Source organism: Lineus longissimus, chromosome 8, assembly GCF_910592395.1.
Source record: "Lineus longissimus chromosome 8, tnLinLong1.2, whole genome shotgun sequence".
Classification (NCBI taxonomy): Eukaryota; Metazoa; Nemertea; class Pilidiophora; order Heteronemertea; family Lineidae; genus Lineus; species Lineus longissimus.
This window is the reverse complement of record NC_088315.1, coordinates 18,910,545-18,924,899: the sequence shown is the minus strand read 5'-3', so window position 1 is coordinate 18,924,899 and position 14,355 is coordinate 18,910,545. Positions and strand designations below refer to the sequence as shown.

General features: G+C 45.0%; 1 protein-coding gene across 1 annotated transcript in view; it reads left to right on the top strand.

Moving 5' to 3' along the window:
* The window catches only part of LOC135493010 (uncharacterized), a 40,801-nt gene extending 26,446 nt beyond the window's left edge, over positions 1 to 14,355 (top strand). Inside the window, exons 40-55 of the mRNA XM_064779759.1 lie at positions 399 to 754; positions 1,312 to 1,575; positions 2,029 to 2,178; positions 3,221 to 3,328; positions 6,126 to 6,233; positions 7,555 to 7,759; positions 9,113 to 9,236; positions 9,806 to 9,987; positions 10,529 to 10,753; positions 11,084 to 11,278; positions 11,332 to 11,686; positions 12,132 to 12,356; positions 12,557 to 12,788; positions 13,204 to 13,275; positions 13,783 to 13,960; positions 14,081 to 14,355. Coding sequence (XP_064635829.1) covers positions 399 to 754; positions 1,312 to 1,575; positions 2,029 to 2,178; positions 3,221 to 3,328; positions 6,126 to 6,233; positions 7,555 to 7,759; positions 9,113 to 9,236; positions 9,806 to 9,987; positions 10,529 to 10,753; positions 11,084 to 11,278; positions 11,332 to 11,686; positions 12,132 to 12,356; positions 12,557 to 12,788; positions 13,204 to 13,275; positions 13,783 to 13,960; positions 14,081 to 14,319 — 3,218 coding nt within the window. The 3' untranslated portion in view covers positions 14,320 to 14,355. The remainder of the gene's footprint in view (positions 1 to 398; positions 755 to 1,311; positions 1,576 to 2,028; positions 2,179 to 3,220; positions 3,329 to 6,125; positions 6,234 to 7,554; positions 7,760 to 9,112; positions 9,237 to 9,805; positions 9,988 to 10,528; positions 10,754 to 11,083; positions 11,279 to 11,331; positions 11,687 to 12,131; positions 12,357 to 12,556; positions 12,789 to 13,203; positions 13,276 to 13,782; positions 13,961 to 14,080) is intronic.

Genomic DNA, 14,355 nt, shown 5'->3' with positions numbered 1-14,355 from the left:
AGCTGAGCTGTTCAACCAGTGCTACAACTCGAACATTTCCGACCGGTACCTGTGTGATACGCCTTGTTGAGTAGGGCAATTTCGACGAAGAGCCATGCCTGGAGTCACACATCGACAATTGGGTACGAAACGCATCCGTTTCGGCTGTATGGTTGAAACTCTGTCTTGGCCACGGCTGTGTGATTGTGACTCTGTCCTGGTCACGGCTGCATGGTTGTGACGCTGTCCTCCTCACGGCTGTATGATTATGACTCTATCCAGTCACGGCTGTCTAGCTGTGACTGTGTCCTGGCCTCCAGACCGCTGCGGCTCCTCAATTCAAAACTCTATAGATGAAAAGACGACCCGATCAGAATGTACGAATCGTATTGCACACTCACCATAACTGCTATTTTCAGTATTCTGTCCGATGTGTTTCGGCGGCGAATATCAAAACATGACGGGACGGGACAAGTGCGAGAAGTGCGCGCCCGGGTTCACCTCGACCAAGATGAAGGACAGGTGTACCCCGTGCCAGGAGGGGACCTGGTCCACAGGGGACGGGACGCTCTGCAAGCCATGCAAGCCTGGACTGTGCCCCTGCATGGAGAAGAAGCACAACTGCTTCAAGAACGAGTTGTGTTACAATAAACTGGACGGCGGGAAGTATACTTTCGGATGTCGGGAATGTCCGCCTGGGTACCGCGGTGATGGCAGCAACTGTACTGATATCGATGAGGTAAGGCCTTTATTATTCATTCAAATTACACTTAGGGTATAAGCGAAGACATTACCTTCATTTTTCCTTGTCGGTCTATCGGCCATCCTGAAACTGCTTGTGAGGTCTAGGTTATAAAGATTTGCCCTTGTGGCCCTTTGATAAGGCTTGAGAACAATGTGAATTTAGGTCTAGGTGCGAGCGGGCTTAGTTTTTAGACAGTAGACCGCGTTTTCGGCTCGACCAGAGTTCATTTTTTTAAAACTCGGACCAAGCAAAATACTTGTGCTTAACAATAATCATCACGTTAAAATAATTATGACGTTTTTTTCCCTTTCCTTGCACTTAATCCGAGTTTCTTCGTGTGCTGGTGGAGTGTGTAGTGGCCTGTACGCCGTTGGATATACAGTGGGACCCCCCTTAGCCGACACCTCTCTACTAAGGACAGCCTAGCTATCAGGACACTAGTTTTGGTCCCATATTGGTTGCCTCCATTCAATTTGACCTCTCTAATCAGGATACCCCTCTATTAAGGTCAGCGCTTGTCAGTCCCGAGGGTGTCCTCAATTGAGATATTCTACTGTAATTCTTGCTAAAAAAAATATTTATTCTATCCTACTTTACTCCAGTGCTTCGAAAAGAAGCCGTGCTTCAAGAACCGATGCATAAATACGAATCCTGGATACCAGTGCCTTGCCTGCCCCCTCGGTTACAACGGCACCTTCGAGGACGCGATCGCCATTAACAACACCAGGCGGGCCTTCTACTTTAAGAACCAGGTCCAGGACTTCACTCAGTGGCAGTACTGTCACGATGTTGATGAATGCGCCACCAATAATGGAGGGTGCGACCCGAATGCTATTTGTCATAACACAATCGTAAGTAATATTTGCATTATAAATTTCAGGATAAAGGAATCATTCTGAGCAATTTTGTCACCTCAATCAATATCGCTAGAGCGACTGACGCACTTGCAATTCAGCTCAATCAATATATATATAGCGAGAGCGACTGACGCATTTGCAGTTCATCTCAATTGATATATATAGAAAGAGCGACTGACGCATTTGCAGTTCATTTCAATCAATATAGCGAGAGCGACTGACGCACTTGCATCAAAAATGTTTGCGCACTAGCCGTGAAGATAGGGGCCTACCTGCAATTTTCCTCAAATTATGACACTCCCCTCAGCAAAATCTGTTCAATTAAGATAGCGTCACTTGAGTCGAGGACCCCCCCCCCCCCACACACACACCCCTTAACTACAGTAGTTTGTATCACTTTACCAGAGAAGAACACGAAAGAGCGTATTTCTCTTGTTCGTTTTGTAGGGCAGCTACCGATGCGGTTTGTGCCGTGACGGCTACGCGGGAAGCAGTCTTCACGGCTGTATCGACGGGGACTTCTGCAAGACAAAGCGTTACAGCTGCCACCAGGAGGCGCTGTGTGTTTATACCGGGCCAGGCCAGTACAGATGCGAGGTAATAAAATATACACTCTAGTTTCATCGATCTAAAGCCCGCAGCACACTAGCCGCCAACTTTGGCGACAAGAAGCGTTCAGCTGACGCCTCTCGACGTCAAAGTTGGCGGCCAGTGGATCCCGGTCAGAGCACCCCTGCCCAGAATCGGCGTCCAGTAGCGTCTTTTCCGCCACTTTAGGCTGCCATTTTGAAATCATGTGACATCAAGACGCAAGCTGATTGGCCATAGCCTCGCCGCCGACGCCAATTCAGGCGGCCATCCGTAGCACACCTGGCTTCTTCTTGCGTTCAAACGCGGCGACACGCGTCAAAAATCAAACATGTTAGATATTTGGCGTTTGGGCAAAAAACGCCTGTGACCGCCGAAGTTGGCGGCTAGTGTGCTACGGGCTTAAGACCGCTTCATTGGTTACTACGTAATTAACACAGGGCTATATAAGCCGAAACATGACGTCCCATGACCATCGAATAAATTGGTCTTACCAGCCCATTGTCTATTATATCCAAATTGAAACATGTTGAATTGCATCGAATGACGATGAGTTCATTTTGGGACCGAACCAGAATATAGATTTTTCTGAGATTCCCGAACATTTTATAATAGCGAACGAGATGTTTAGCGTATAGGCTCAAAATGTTATTGGTATAGCGAAAATACTTTATTAAAACGAAGCGTACTATCGTTTAAACAAAGCATAATTTTATTACAACGCAGAACAATTTTCGTATAGCGAAAATAGTTTCGAGTTGAATTAAAATTATGCTAGTACGAAATGATGCACTGCCAAGATGAAACGTTGTTGTTACTTGCTGGCCGACTTTCGAAGTGATCTATGTTCGCGAAGCGTAAAGTTGGCGAATTTGTTTATGTCCAGTTGGCGGGAGACTGAATATAGCATTTGCTGCCGAAATTCAATAGCTAATGCCATACAGTTGACATATTCAGGCTTTTTATTATCGAATTCGTGTTTGACTCCGACTCGCGAATTAAAATAAAACACCCGCGACGCTGTTTACGGACGTTTTGATTTGTTCTCCAGTGCAAGAACGGTTGGGCTGGCGACGGGACGTACGTGTGCGGTGAGGACCCGGACCAGGATAACATTCCAAGCAAGCCTATATCATGCCTCGGGTGGTACTGCCAGAAGGTAACACCGCGTTTCCCCTTACCTGTTAATTCTTCCCTTTTAGACCCTCACATTTACCACATAATCTGAACACCTCCCGGACACTATTTCTATATTTTTTACCTCCTCCTAATATATAAAGATAAAAATTCACTGCGTAGTTCAAATGAAACAATTCGGCAACAAACCAAAACTCTACATTATAGCGCAAACGCCAGTAGAGTTCATCCATTTTGTAACGACGAACCACATCCGGTATTGTCAAAAGTAACTCATACGTTCGAAGCGGTAAAGAAGAGCAAATGTAAGCAATCGATACCAGTATTAACATCCGGGTGAGTTGCCTGTCGTTAGTCTTTCCTTTTTCCATATCAGCTTGCTCGATCGCCATCTTGGATCTCGTTTTTGATGATCGCCTGACGTTTGTGATTATCAGAATGTTGCACGTGATTATGACAGAGATAGGGACGATGGTCCCTATCGCGAGGTTGTAGGCCCCCACCATTATTTCCACCCAGGGGCGTTCGGGGAAGTCCAAGATTGCGGACTCCATGTTAGTTCCCTTGAAGTAAGGAATATACGTAAAGAACATATTTATATTGAAAACTGCAGGGATGAGGAAAAGTATTAATACAGTTTTCCTCGCACGAGCAGCGGTGCACAAAGTTTTTGCTTTCAATGGGAACAACACTGCGCATGCGCGGTCCAAAGTCATTGCTGCCAGAAAGAGACCAGACGACTGGGACGAAGTATATGAAACGTACCACATTATTCTGAAACAAAGAGTCGATATTACAAGAACTGGACCACATGTAATGATTATTTTGCAACTGTAGACGTTTTTCATTGCAGTAGCAGATCATGTGTGACAGTGATCTAAGAGCCATAGTCCGTGCCAAAAGAGAATTCTATCGAGTCAACTTCATGTACGATTATAATCTAGGGGCATGGTCTCTCTAGCAATAAACCCCTGCACGATCACTGAACAAATTAATATTATTGATGAATACAAAATGCCCCTCTCTTTTCAAATATGCCCTAGAAGTTAGTCCGGTAGCACTGTAGAATAAAATGCAATAAGGTGAAAACGTTGTGATGACAGAAATACTCTGGTTTCACCAATATAAGACCTTTTTTAAATATTGAGCAAAATATGTACATGGTCGTTCGATGCCATTCAACATGTCTAATTCAGTCACTCGAGCGAGACAATTGGTTAGCTACACAAATTTTTCGATGGCCCTGACGTTTTTGCTTGGCCTTTGTCGATTTCGTTGTGATTAATGAAGCGGTCTTACAACGGCGAAACTAGAGTAACATACTAAATCATGTATAATTCATATACGTACAGATTCACAGTGAAACGATCCTTTAGATGCGCACCTAAACCATGGCTAGTGAGCAGTCGGTACAGCAAGGCAGTTGTGAGGACCCCAGTATCCACGACACTGAGTGCGGTCATAAACACGCACGTACTTATGGCGCGGTTCTCCGTCTTTGTCGTGATAAGGAAGGAGAGAATGTTCCCAGTTATACCAAAGCTTATGCCAAAAAATGGCATCCACTTGTGCAAAGCTTGGAATGTTCTTTCCAACGCCCAGTAGGGGTCATCCATGGCGCCTATATGGGTGGCGTTCGCATCCGCCAACTCCATGTTACCAGTAAGAGACAAAGTAACTATAAATTGCTTAACTTATGCACGGAGCTCGTTTTTTTATCCGTGCCTAGTCTTACCAATGCAAGCCGCTGGAACATGTACACATGTACACACAGCATGAAAAGGGATGTTGAGTCCGGGTTTTCGCGACGATTTCGTTTATTCCTTATACAAACCTTCACAATAATCATCAGTCGGGAAAACGGAGTAAGCACACTTTGTCAGTTCGTGAATCCCACCATGCGTGTTCTCAAGTCGTACTGACGACCTGAACGCATCTCCACTTCAGACCTTTATCTCTTTCGCTTCATACGCAGAACCTGCCAGTTTTAAGAACGTATTTATTTCAAAACGTTAAATATGTTCTGCATCTGGTGATTTTCTGGGTGGAGCCCGCTTAAAAGGCAGAGACGTACAGAAGTTATGGCAACTATGAAATAATGTGACGTCGTCCCAATTTTTTTCGCACTCAAATATATATTCAAAAAGACCTTCGTATTCCATCGTACGGCGACTGCAATTTGGCACCTGTGATCATACTCGGGAGTCGAGTTATCGGTGCTGGTGGTGCGTCGATTAGGCCGTAGGCTATATTTGGCAACTAGCTGATTACCGTATATCTGCCATTTGATCCCAAAAATTACTTGAAATATAGCCAGAGGCATACGAGAGGGAGGCGAGTCACCCGAAACTAAAATGTAATTGCGGTGAACACACTTTACTGGCAACAATTACCTTTCGTAAAAGATCCAATTAGGATGACGCAATGGACTGCCCCGGGAGTCGACTTTCGGATTGCGAGAACCGATCGAGAAACCCGATTCTAAAGAGTGTCGTCAAACCCTTCTTCGTGGTGCTTTCGAGGGAGGGGGTGTAATGCTTGGGCAGACAGCGGCTGATCTTGTCATAAGTGGTGAAGCCTTGACATTGTCTGATAGGAATAGTCTAGCAAATGCTTTTACTTCAATTTTGTACAGAAACGCCTGGTGTAAATGTACATGGAGTTTTAGATAAAAGCATTTGCCAGTCTTTATTTGTTCTTGAAATCACCCATTGCTTTTCAGTATTTCATAGGCCTACGCGTTCTCTTTCCCAGCATATCTACCCATTGGCATCTTTCCTCAATATACGTTACATGTATCTTGTACTTATTCTTCCCAGGATAACTGCCCTCTGACGGCCAACACTGGTCAGGACGACAATGATGGTGACAGGATCGGCGATGTGTGTGACCCGGATGATGACAACGATTACATCTACGACCTTGATGTATGTTGACAAAATAAAAATACCAGGGCCCGGTTGTTCAAAGCTCCGCTATCTGGTTCAGCGGCCGCTAAACCCGCTATCTGGTTTTAATAGCGGCCACTAAACCCGGCCACCGTTATCTAATAGCGCGCCACCAAGTTTGGTCAGTTAATAGGCTTAGCAGCCCGCGCTATACGCCACCGCTAAGTCAGCGGAACCTCGAGGGCTCTACTATGGGTGCAGCCAAGTTTAATTGCTGTCACTAAAACTTAGCGGTCGCCAAACTAAACAGGGTTTAAAAGAGAGAAAATGATATCGTGGGTGTTAGCTGCTAACAACATCTGAATTCCATTACGTCAATTTCCCCCTACCTCGAAGTTAAAGGAGATTGCTCGTCAATCCACGTGACTATCAGAGACACCTGCAGTGAAAATATTCAACTACTTCGGTTTCCATATAAGGGATAGTCATTAGCATATTTCTACTACAATGTTTACTATGAGTCTAAGCACGTGGGTCACCCAGGTGGCTCCGCAAGCGAGGTAACTTGACGAGGCATGGTGTTATACTATAATAGTACCTTACGAATCCGCATGGAGCGCGTTATCGATAATGGTCGCAAATAATGTCAAAAACATAAAAAGTTATCGTAAATATTGTTATATTTCTGGATATTGGAGTATGTAAATGATAAGGAGACCTAAACCAATGACAGACCAGTATCCTATGAACCTTACTAGTGATTTGGGGTTCTTGAAACTCCTTAGATTTATCAATGAAAGCTTATTCCCGCCTTAGGTTTTTACCGGGCCATTCATAGCACACCAATTTCTTAAGCGTTTTAACGAGAACTGTCCTTTAACAAAAACAATCAGGCCAAGTGTATTGTACGCGCCGGTCACCGATCCAAAGGTTGACCGCGCTCAACGTTGCTTAACTTCCACTCTGGGGCCAACGCGCCAACCACTGGGCCATAAAGGAATTCCCTCATGGCCGGCGGGTTAAGCCGTGCCATACCTGGGGTACTGTACACCAAGCCCAATAGCCTACACGATCTATTGTCTTTAAACAAAGCCCGCACGCACCTACGCCTTAATTCCCATTGTTCTTCTGTCGTATCGAAGCGTTATCTGGCCGTATGATAAGATCGAACGCGACGAAACAGATTCCATGAGCGTCGATTAGTCTGAACCGGCAAGGGTAAGCAAGGTGATGTGCTCCAGCGTGGTAAAATGGGACTGTTGATCGGATTAAGTCACTGTTACCCTTTCTAATGAACACCTTGAAAGTAAGTATACAATTTAGATTTGGGCTTCTCAAGCAAAACGTCTTTGCATTCTAGGATAACTGCCAATTTGTCTACAATCGCGACCAGAAGGACTCGGACGGCGATAAAAGTGGGGATGCGTGCGATAATTGTAAGAGCACGCACAATCCTGACCAATCAGATGTCGACGGCGATGGGATTGGAGATGTGTGTGACACGGACAAGGATGGCGACGGGGTCCTGAACGCAAAAGATAACTGCCCTCTGGTTCATAACACTGGTCAGTTGAGTGCGTTTTAAAAATCGAGTAAGACAAAAGCTCACCAATTTTAAAGCATTTTGTGTCACGGCTGTTTGTTTGAGTGTTGACCAAATGATCAACTTTGACACGAGGCCGTTTACACGGGACTAATCTGATCTAGATCGATCGGGATCAGAAGTCTGTCATGTAAACGCACGAATCTGATCTGGTCTGGTTCGATGTAGTGCTTACGTCATAAAGAGACTCAGGCCTACGTCATTCATGGCGTCGAGAGCGATGTGAACTGGTATGGTCTGGTATGGTTCAATGCGTCATCACAATCAGAGTACACTACCAAAAGCGTCCGCAAAGATACAGACAGAAAAAGTTGCATCTGGTCTCCTCTGGGCGGGCAATCTCCAATCTCTCGTTAGAGAATCAGATCACCGCCTTTCTACTTCTGCACTTTCACTGCACGTTACCTGTCAAGCCTAGTTAATATCTATAGGCCAGGCAGAGACCTTCGGTCAGCTGATGACAACAGACTGGAAGTTCCAAGGGCCCGGAGCAAATATGGAGAGCGTTGCTTCTCTTTCTCCGCTGCTGTTCTGTCGAATGCGCTCCCTTTTGAGGTCAGGCAAGCAAGGAGCCTTGCATCATTTCAGACGATGCTAAAGACTCATCTTTTTCGACAATGTTATTAATATTGTAAAAGCGCCTTTGAACGGATAATAATCTGAAAAGGGCGCTTAAATTTAAATATGGTATATACATACATGCATACATTCATTTCGTGATGATGTCATACAGCGATCTAAGACGCAATTTGGTCGACAAAAACTCCGCAACTATTAATTCGATGACAATAGTTGATCTTAATACGATACATATAACCGGTTCTCATGCGACTCCATTGGCTTCCTGTTAAATACAGGATTGTTTTCAAAGTGCTTTTATTTACATATAAGGCAATACATGGAGTCGCACCTGCGTATGTGTGTGATATGGTCAGACTGAGGCACCATTCCACCTACCATCTCCGCTCTGTTATTGCTCCAACTTTGGTGGTCCCTCGCACTAAGTGCAAAACCTTTGGTGACCGTTCTTTTTACAAGTCATCACCGGTTCTATGGAACCAGCTACCTTCCAACATCAGGCTTGCTGGTTCCATAGACATTTTCAAAACTCTCCTGAAACAACACCTTTTCAGGGAGTGTTTTGCTTTGTAAAGCGCCTGAGAATTTAAGTTTTTCTTTTAATTCAGGCGCTATAGAAATTCTTATATTCATTCATTCATTCATTCATATAACTGGCAGCGGCGACCAAAGCGAAAAAAATGCTTCTTACTAGTGAAATTAGCCTTTTTGATTCCGTTTTGTATTCATATTTTAGACCAAAAGGATACTGACGGTGACGGGGTCGGCGATGCTTGTGATAACTGCATCAAAGTGAAGAACCCGAAACAGGAGGATGGTGATCAGGATTGGGTGGGCAATGCTTGCGATGGAAAGGACAAGTAAGAATAGGCCGGGTCTATTTGGCAAGCCGCTCGCCGAACAGGCATCTTTTTTTGTCCTGTTTGGAGACCCGCTTGCCAAACAGTACTAAAAAGCCACCCTGTTCGGCCAAGCTTGCCAAACAGGTAAAAAATCTACCCTGTTTGGCGAGCTGGAGACTTTACAACACATTAGCCAATCGGAGAGCAATGGCGTCATATTTGAATTAATATGCGTATAATTAACAATGGCCGATTGCTCGCTTTCGATTCATTTTCTTTTACAAAACTTCTTGTCAAAAATCGATGGAGAGGTGTATACACGAGTATGTGATTAAGTAAAATGGCTAAGGTCCTTCGCTTTAACTCCTGTATTGAATGATAATGAGCTCTTCGAAAACTACAAATATATATATATATAAATATTCGGACGTCTTTAGTAAATTAATTCTTAGATGTAGACCAGGTTTACGCTGTCATTTGCACCGGTCACGCGACAAATGTCACGTGTCACGAGCATGTCATTGATTGGCCTATGCTTGAAACCAACACGTAAAAAGACATGAGATTGAAAACTTCTTTTTTTCAAGGGACGGCGACGGTATCACTGACACGATGGACAACTGCGCTGCCGTGCCAAATGGTGACCAGGTTGACACGGATGGGGACGGGCTTGGCGATCTCTGCGATGAGGACATTGACAATGATGGCTTGAAGAACGATGTTGACAACTGCCCGTACGTCAGCAATAAAGACCAGAAGGATCTCAATGGTGAGTATGGAGATATAGACGTCATTTTGACGTCACGCAAATTATTTTCGCCGCCCGAATCCGGGAACCTAGTCCAGGGAACCTCGAACCTAATATAACCGCCGCGGGAGTGAATTGAGGTGACTGGTGAAAGAGTCTACCGGGAACCAATCATGAGACCAAGATGTTTTTAATCCAGTAGTTTTTGCTTCACTTCGTGAAGCAAAATCGGGAGAAATTTAAGCCACGGCAACTCTCGTCCGTGGTTAAGCCGAAAGAACTTCGAAATTGTTACCGGCTTTTCTTCACAAAAGTGGCTCCGAAGCTAAGTTATTGGAACAAATGGAGATATCTTGGTAATATTTTTCTTCTAAAATAGATTTATTGAAATACTCTGCTGATCTAATGCTATTGGCCTCTGCGTGGTAAAAAATATCGTCGTCAGTTTTTTCCACTCTGTAGAGCCAGGCGTTTAAACCCGTCATTGAGTATCAGGGTTCTACCGTGGCATGGGGAGGGGATATCATCTCAAGAACTTCTTTTCTGAAATTTTTACTCCCAGACAACAAACGCGGTGACGCCTGCGAGAGCGACTACGATGGCGATGGATATAAAGACAAATTCGACGATTGCCTCCAGAACAAGTTCCTTCACTCCTCCAACTTCACGGAGTATCGGTCAGTGGACCTGGACCCGTCCATCAAGGCAAAGCCAGCGTGGATGATCCTGGCGCAGGGGAAAGAGGTCCGGCAAATGGTGGACACGGAGATGCCTGCCTTGTTCATCGGTAAGAGACCTTACCAAGCACCCTAAGGCCAAGTTGGGTGTGATTGGACACAGTCCTTGAGTTTATCCGTGGACCTGGATGCGTCCTTGTCGGCGAATCTGCGGGCTGATCCTAGCCAAGAGGAGAGAGGTCCGACTAATGAGGGTCAGGGAAACAGAGACTCATTCATTCTTCACAGGTTAACGACCTCAAGTCATAAATGTTTTCAAATCAGTTGCTATTGATTTGATCCACATGTAAACAGTTGATTGTCCAGCTTCTTCGTATTTGGTTTATAAACAAACTTTATTTCTTATTGTATCCAATTAAAATTTTCTTTTTCGCGTCAAGCCAAGACACACTTCGGTGAAATGGACTACTACGGAACGATGTTCGTCAACAGTGACAAGTGCGATGGTTATATCGGCTTCGTGTTCGCCTACCAGAACAGCAAACGTTTCTACGTTGTCATGTGGACGCATAAGCATAAACCAAAGTTCACTGGTCCTAAGGCTGGCATCAAAGGAATTCAACTCAAGGTAAGCTTGACGATAGCCAACAGAATGTTGCCATGACCGTAAGGTCATGTTGTTAATCAGTTGGATTACAACTCCGGCCCGATGGTATTCTAGCTAGGAGTTCTACATACACAATGTACATCTCTAGGACACCATCACCGAATCGGAACTTTTCTCGCAAATTACACGACGGTGCTCTTCCTGATACTCAATTCGTGCGTCCCCCCATTAGTTTCTCACCACGAAACTTTCTTTCATTTCAGCGCATCAGCTTTAACGTGAGCCCAGGTACCACCCTAGTGCAGGCGCTGTGGGACGCCCAGACGACTGCCAACGTTGTGGACCTGGTATGGCATGCCCCGAATCTTGCCGGGTGGAAGTGTAAGACAGCCTACAGGTGGCAGGTCTCTCATAGGCCATCGGTGGGCACAATCAGGTGAGGCCCGCAAGAAGGAAAGGAGCTCAAAGAAACAGCCCGGCCAACTGACTAAGAATCGTATTTTTTGCTCATGGCACGATACCCTTTTCTCGGGAGCCATGCCCCTCCCAGAGGATTCCCAATGTTGGGGACTTCGTGGGACATTCCACGAGAATTGACGGGTGAACGAACGGCAGCATACAGATAGCAGGGAGCAGGACTCGCACAGGTCATTGGTCGGCAAAATAAAGCGAAGACAAAACATAATCAAGTTCAGCCACTTAACTCGGCATTGCCAAGAAGCGCACTGATGGCTCTTGGCGGGATCGAGAAAAAGAGCTTTTATTATTGATGACATCGCATTATATACATGTATGTATTCAAGTTGTCAACTAAAGTGTACCGCTGCTATGGAATAACGTTGTTGGTGTTCAGTTTTGTTGACAACCTAAATATCTTACAGAATCATCATCAAGCAGGGCGAAACTCTGATCGTAGACTCGGGTGCCATCTTCGATGACGTCCTGAAGGGTGGCCGAGTTGGTCTGTTCATGAACACACAGCCTGGAGCGATCTGGTCGCATTTGAGGAACACGTGCGCGGACAGGAATAACAAGGCCCTACTCCTGGACGGCGTGGGTGACTATGTTGCGGTGGACACGGTCCAGAATCTTGGGTTGAACAGAAGGTAATGTCAGAGTCTTTCACCTCTGTTCAAACTACCTCATGCTCTATCAACCAGTCTTTCAAACAATAATGATTTATTTGAAAGACTCTGGTTCAACAAAAGCTTAGCTGAGCACAATGGCATAATGACATTGTTTTTAAAATGGAAAGACACACGACAACTCTACTTCCCAGCGTCTGCCATTCTTCTTTACGTTCCAGTTTCACCCTCGAAGCCTGGGTCAGGATGCCGTCACCTTACAACACAACCCGACAACCAATCTTGTGTTCAGCCAACGAATCTCTGTGTCTCTTCGTAAAAGACGGGATGTTCCAATGCAAATACGGGAGCGGTATTTACACATCAAACACGTCAATCCCAGCCAGGGCGTGGACCGTTGTGACCATGCATTACGAATATGCTTGTAAGTACATAACACTCGAAATACCAATAGTTCGGTAACTTCGAATCACTGTATTTGTAGGTTGTAGGTTTAGACACTACCCCTTCTTTTCAAGGAGAACTTGACCAGATAATACGTCGTATTTTGAAAAGAAATCACAAGACATTATTTGATTATCAATTGCACACTCTCAAAAACCCTTACGCTAGTATTATCATTTTACACAGAATTTTCATCTTTCAGACCAGCGATTGAGCCTTTTTGTGAATGCTACAAAGAAAACTGCTTTTCGTGGTGTTGCTTTGTACAATTGGGTAAGATACAAATGTAGGGGTAGGTGACACAGTTGGCTATCTGGAACAGGATATTACATTACAATCCGTTTCCACGTTTCTGCTCCACATTTCATTTGAAGAACAATGATGGCGTTTATAGTTTTGTTAATAGGAATATCTCCTCTTTCAGACAATGGATAACGACACGACTATATACCTAGGGAAAGATAAGAGTACGTTCTTTCTCGGAGAGATTGAGGATGTAAGTGATGATACCATGTCGGTATAGTACCCCCAGGTATATGGCACGGCTTAACCCGCCGGCCATGAGGGAATTCCTTTATGGCCCAGTGGTTGGCGCGTTGGCCCCAGATTGAAAGTTAAGCAACATTGAGCACGGTCAACCTCTGGATCGGTGACCGGCGAGCACAATACATTGTCCATCTAAAGTCACTGCGGTGTAAATTTTGTGCCTATTCTGACCAGCGCATTCAAAAACGATCAGAGCCTGGTTGCTCAATCTTTGTCAGCAGTTTCGTTGGCGTTAAGTCCTAATGCTACTGTTTTGTTAGAAATTTACTAAAGGTGGTATCGCTTAGTAGAGCTAATGCCGACGTTTGGCTCTGACGCCGATTTTGTAACTGGGCCAGAGACCATTCATTGCACTATACACATTCTAAGGACATATTCATAACCAGATACAGGCCTGGGACGTCATGGCATCGCCCGTGAAAAGGACTGAGTCACAACCAATCAGCCGAGACTATAGGACAGAGTCAGAGTAATTTACCACGTTGGTCATATATTTTCTGGGTTACAGGTCCGCATCTATGACCGGTATCTCTCAGATGCCGACATCGTCGACTACATAAAAAAGGTGGGCATGAGGAGAGAGCAACATGTGAAGGCCTTGGTCGCCCATTACGACATGGACTTCAACACGAATAGTAAGTAATAACACGCCGAGATGATCCTCTACCATCTTGCGATAAAAAAGTTCAAAATCCTTTTTTACTAGATTTGTTCGAAAACGGTTTTTACTATATCCCTTGCCTTTCCTATTCCAGACACGGTATTATTAGACAAAAGCGAATTCAAGATCGACGGACGCATCCACGGAACCCCGAGATTCGTCTCCGTGAGTAGGCCTAATCTTTATCATCATCATCAGTCGACTGCGCATCTGGCGGCCACAAGCTTCCTCCAGCTTTCCCTATCCTGGGCCAGGTCCTCAATTTGGTGTGGTGTCAACAGTCTGTCTCCATCCCCTGGCAGAGACTTTGGAGGCACTTTTGCTAATCCATGACAGCTCAGGAGTAGGCTGTACACAGCAGCAGCAGCA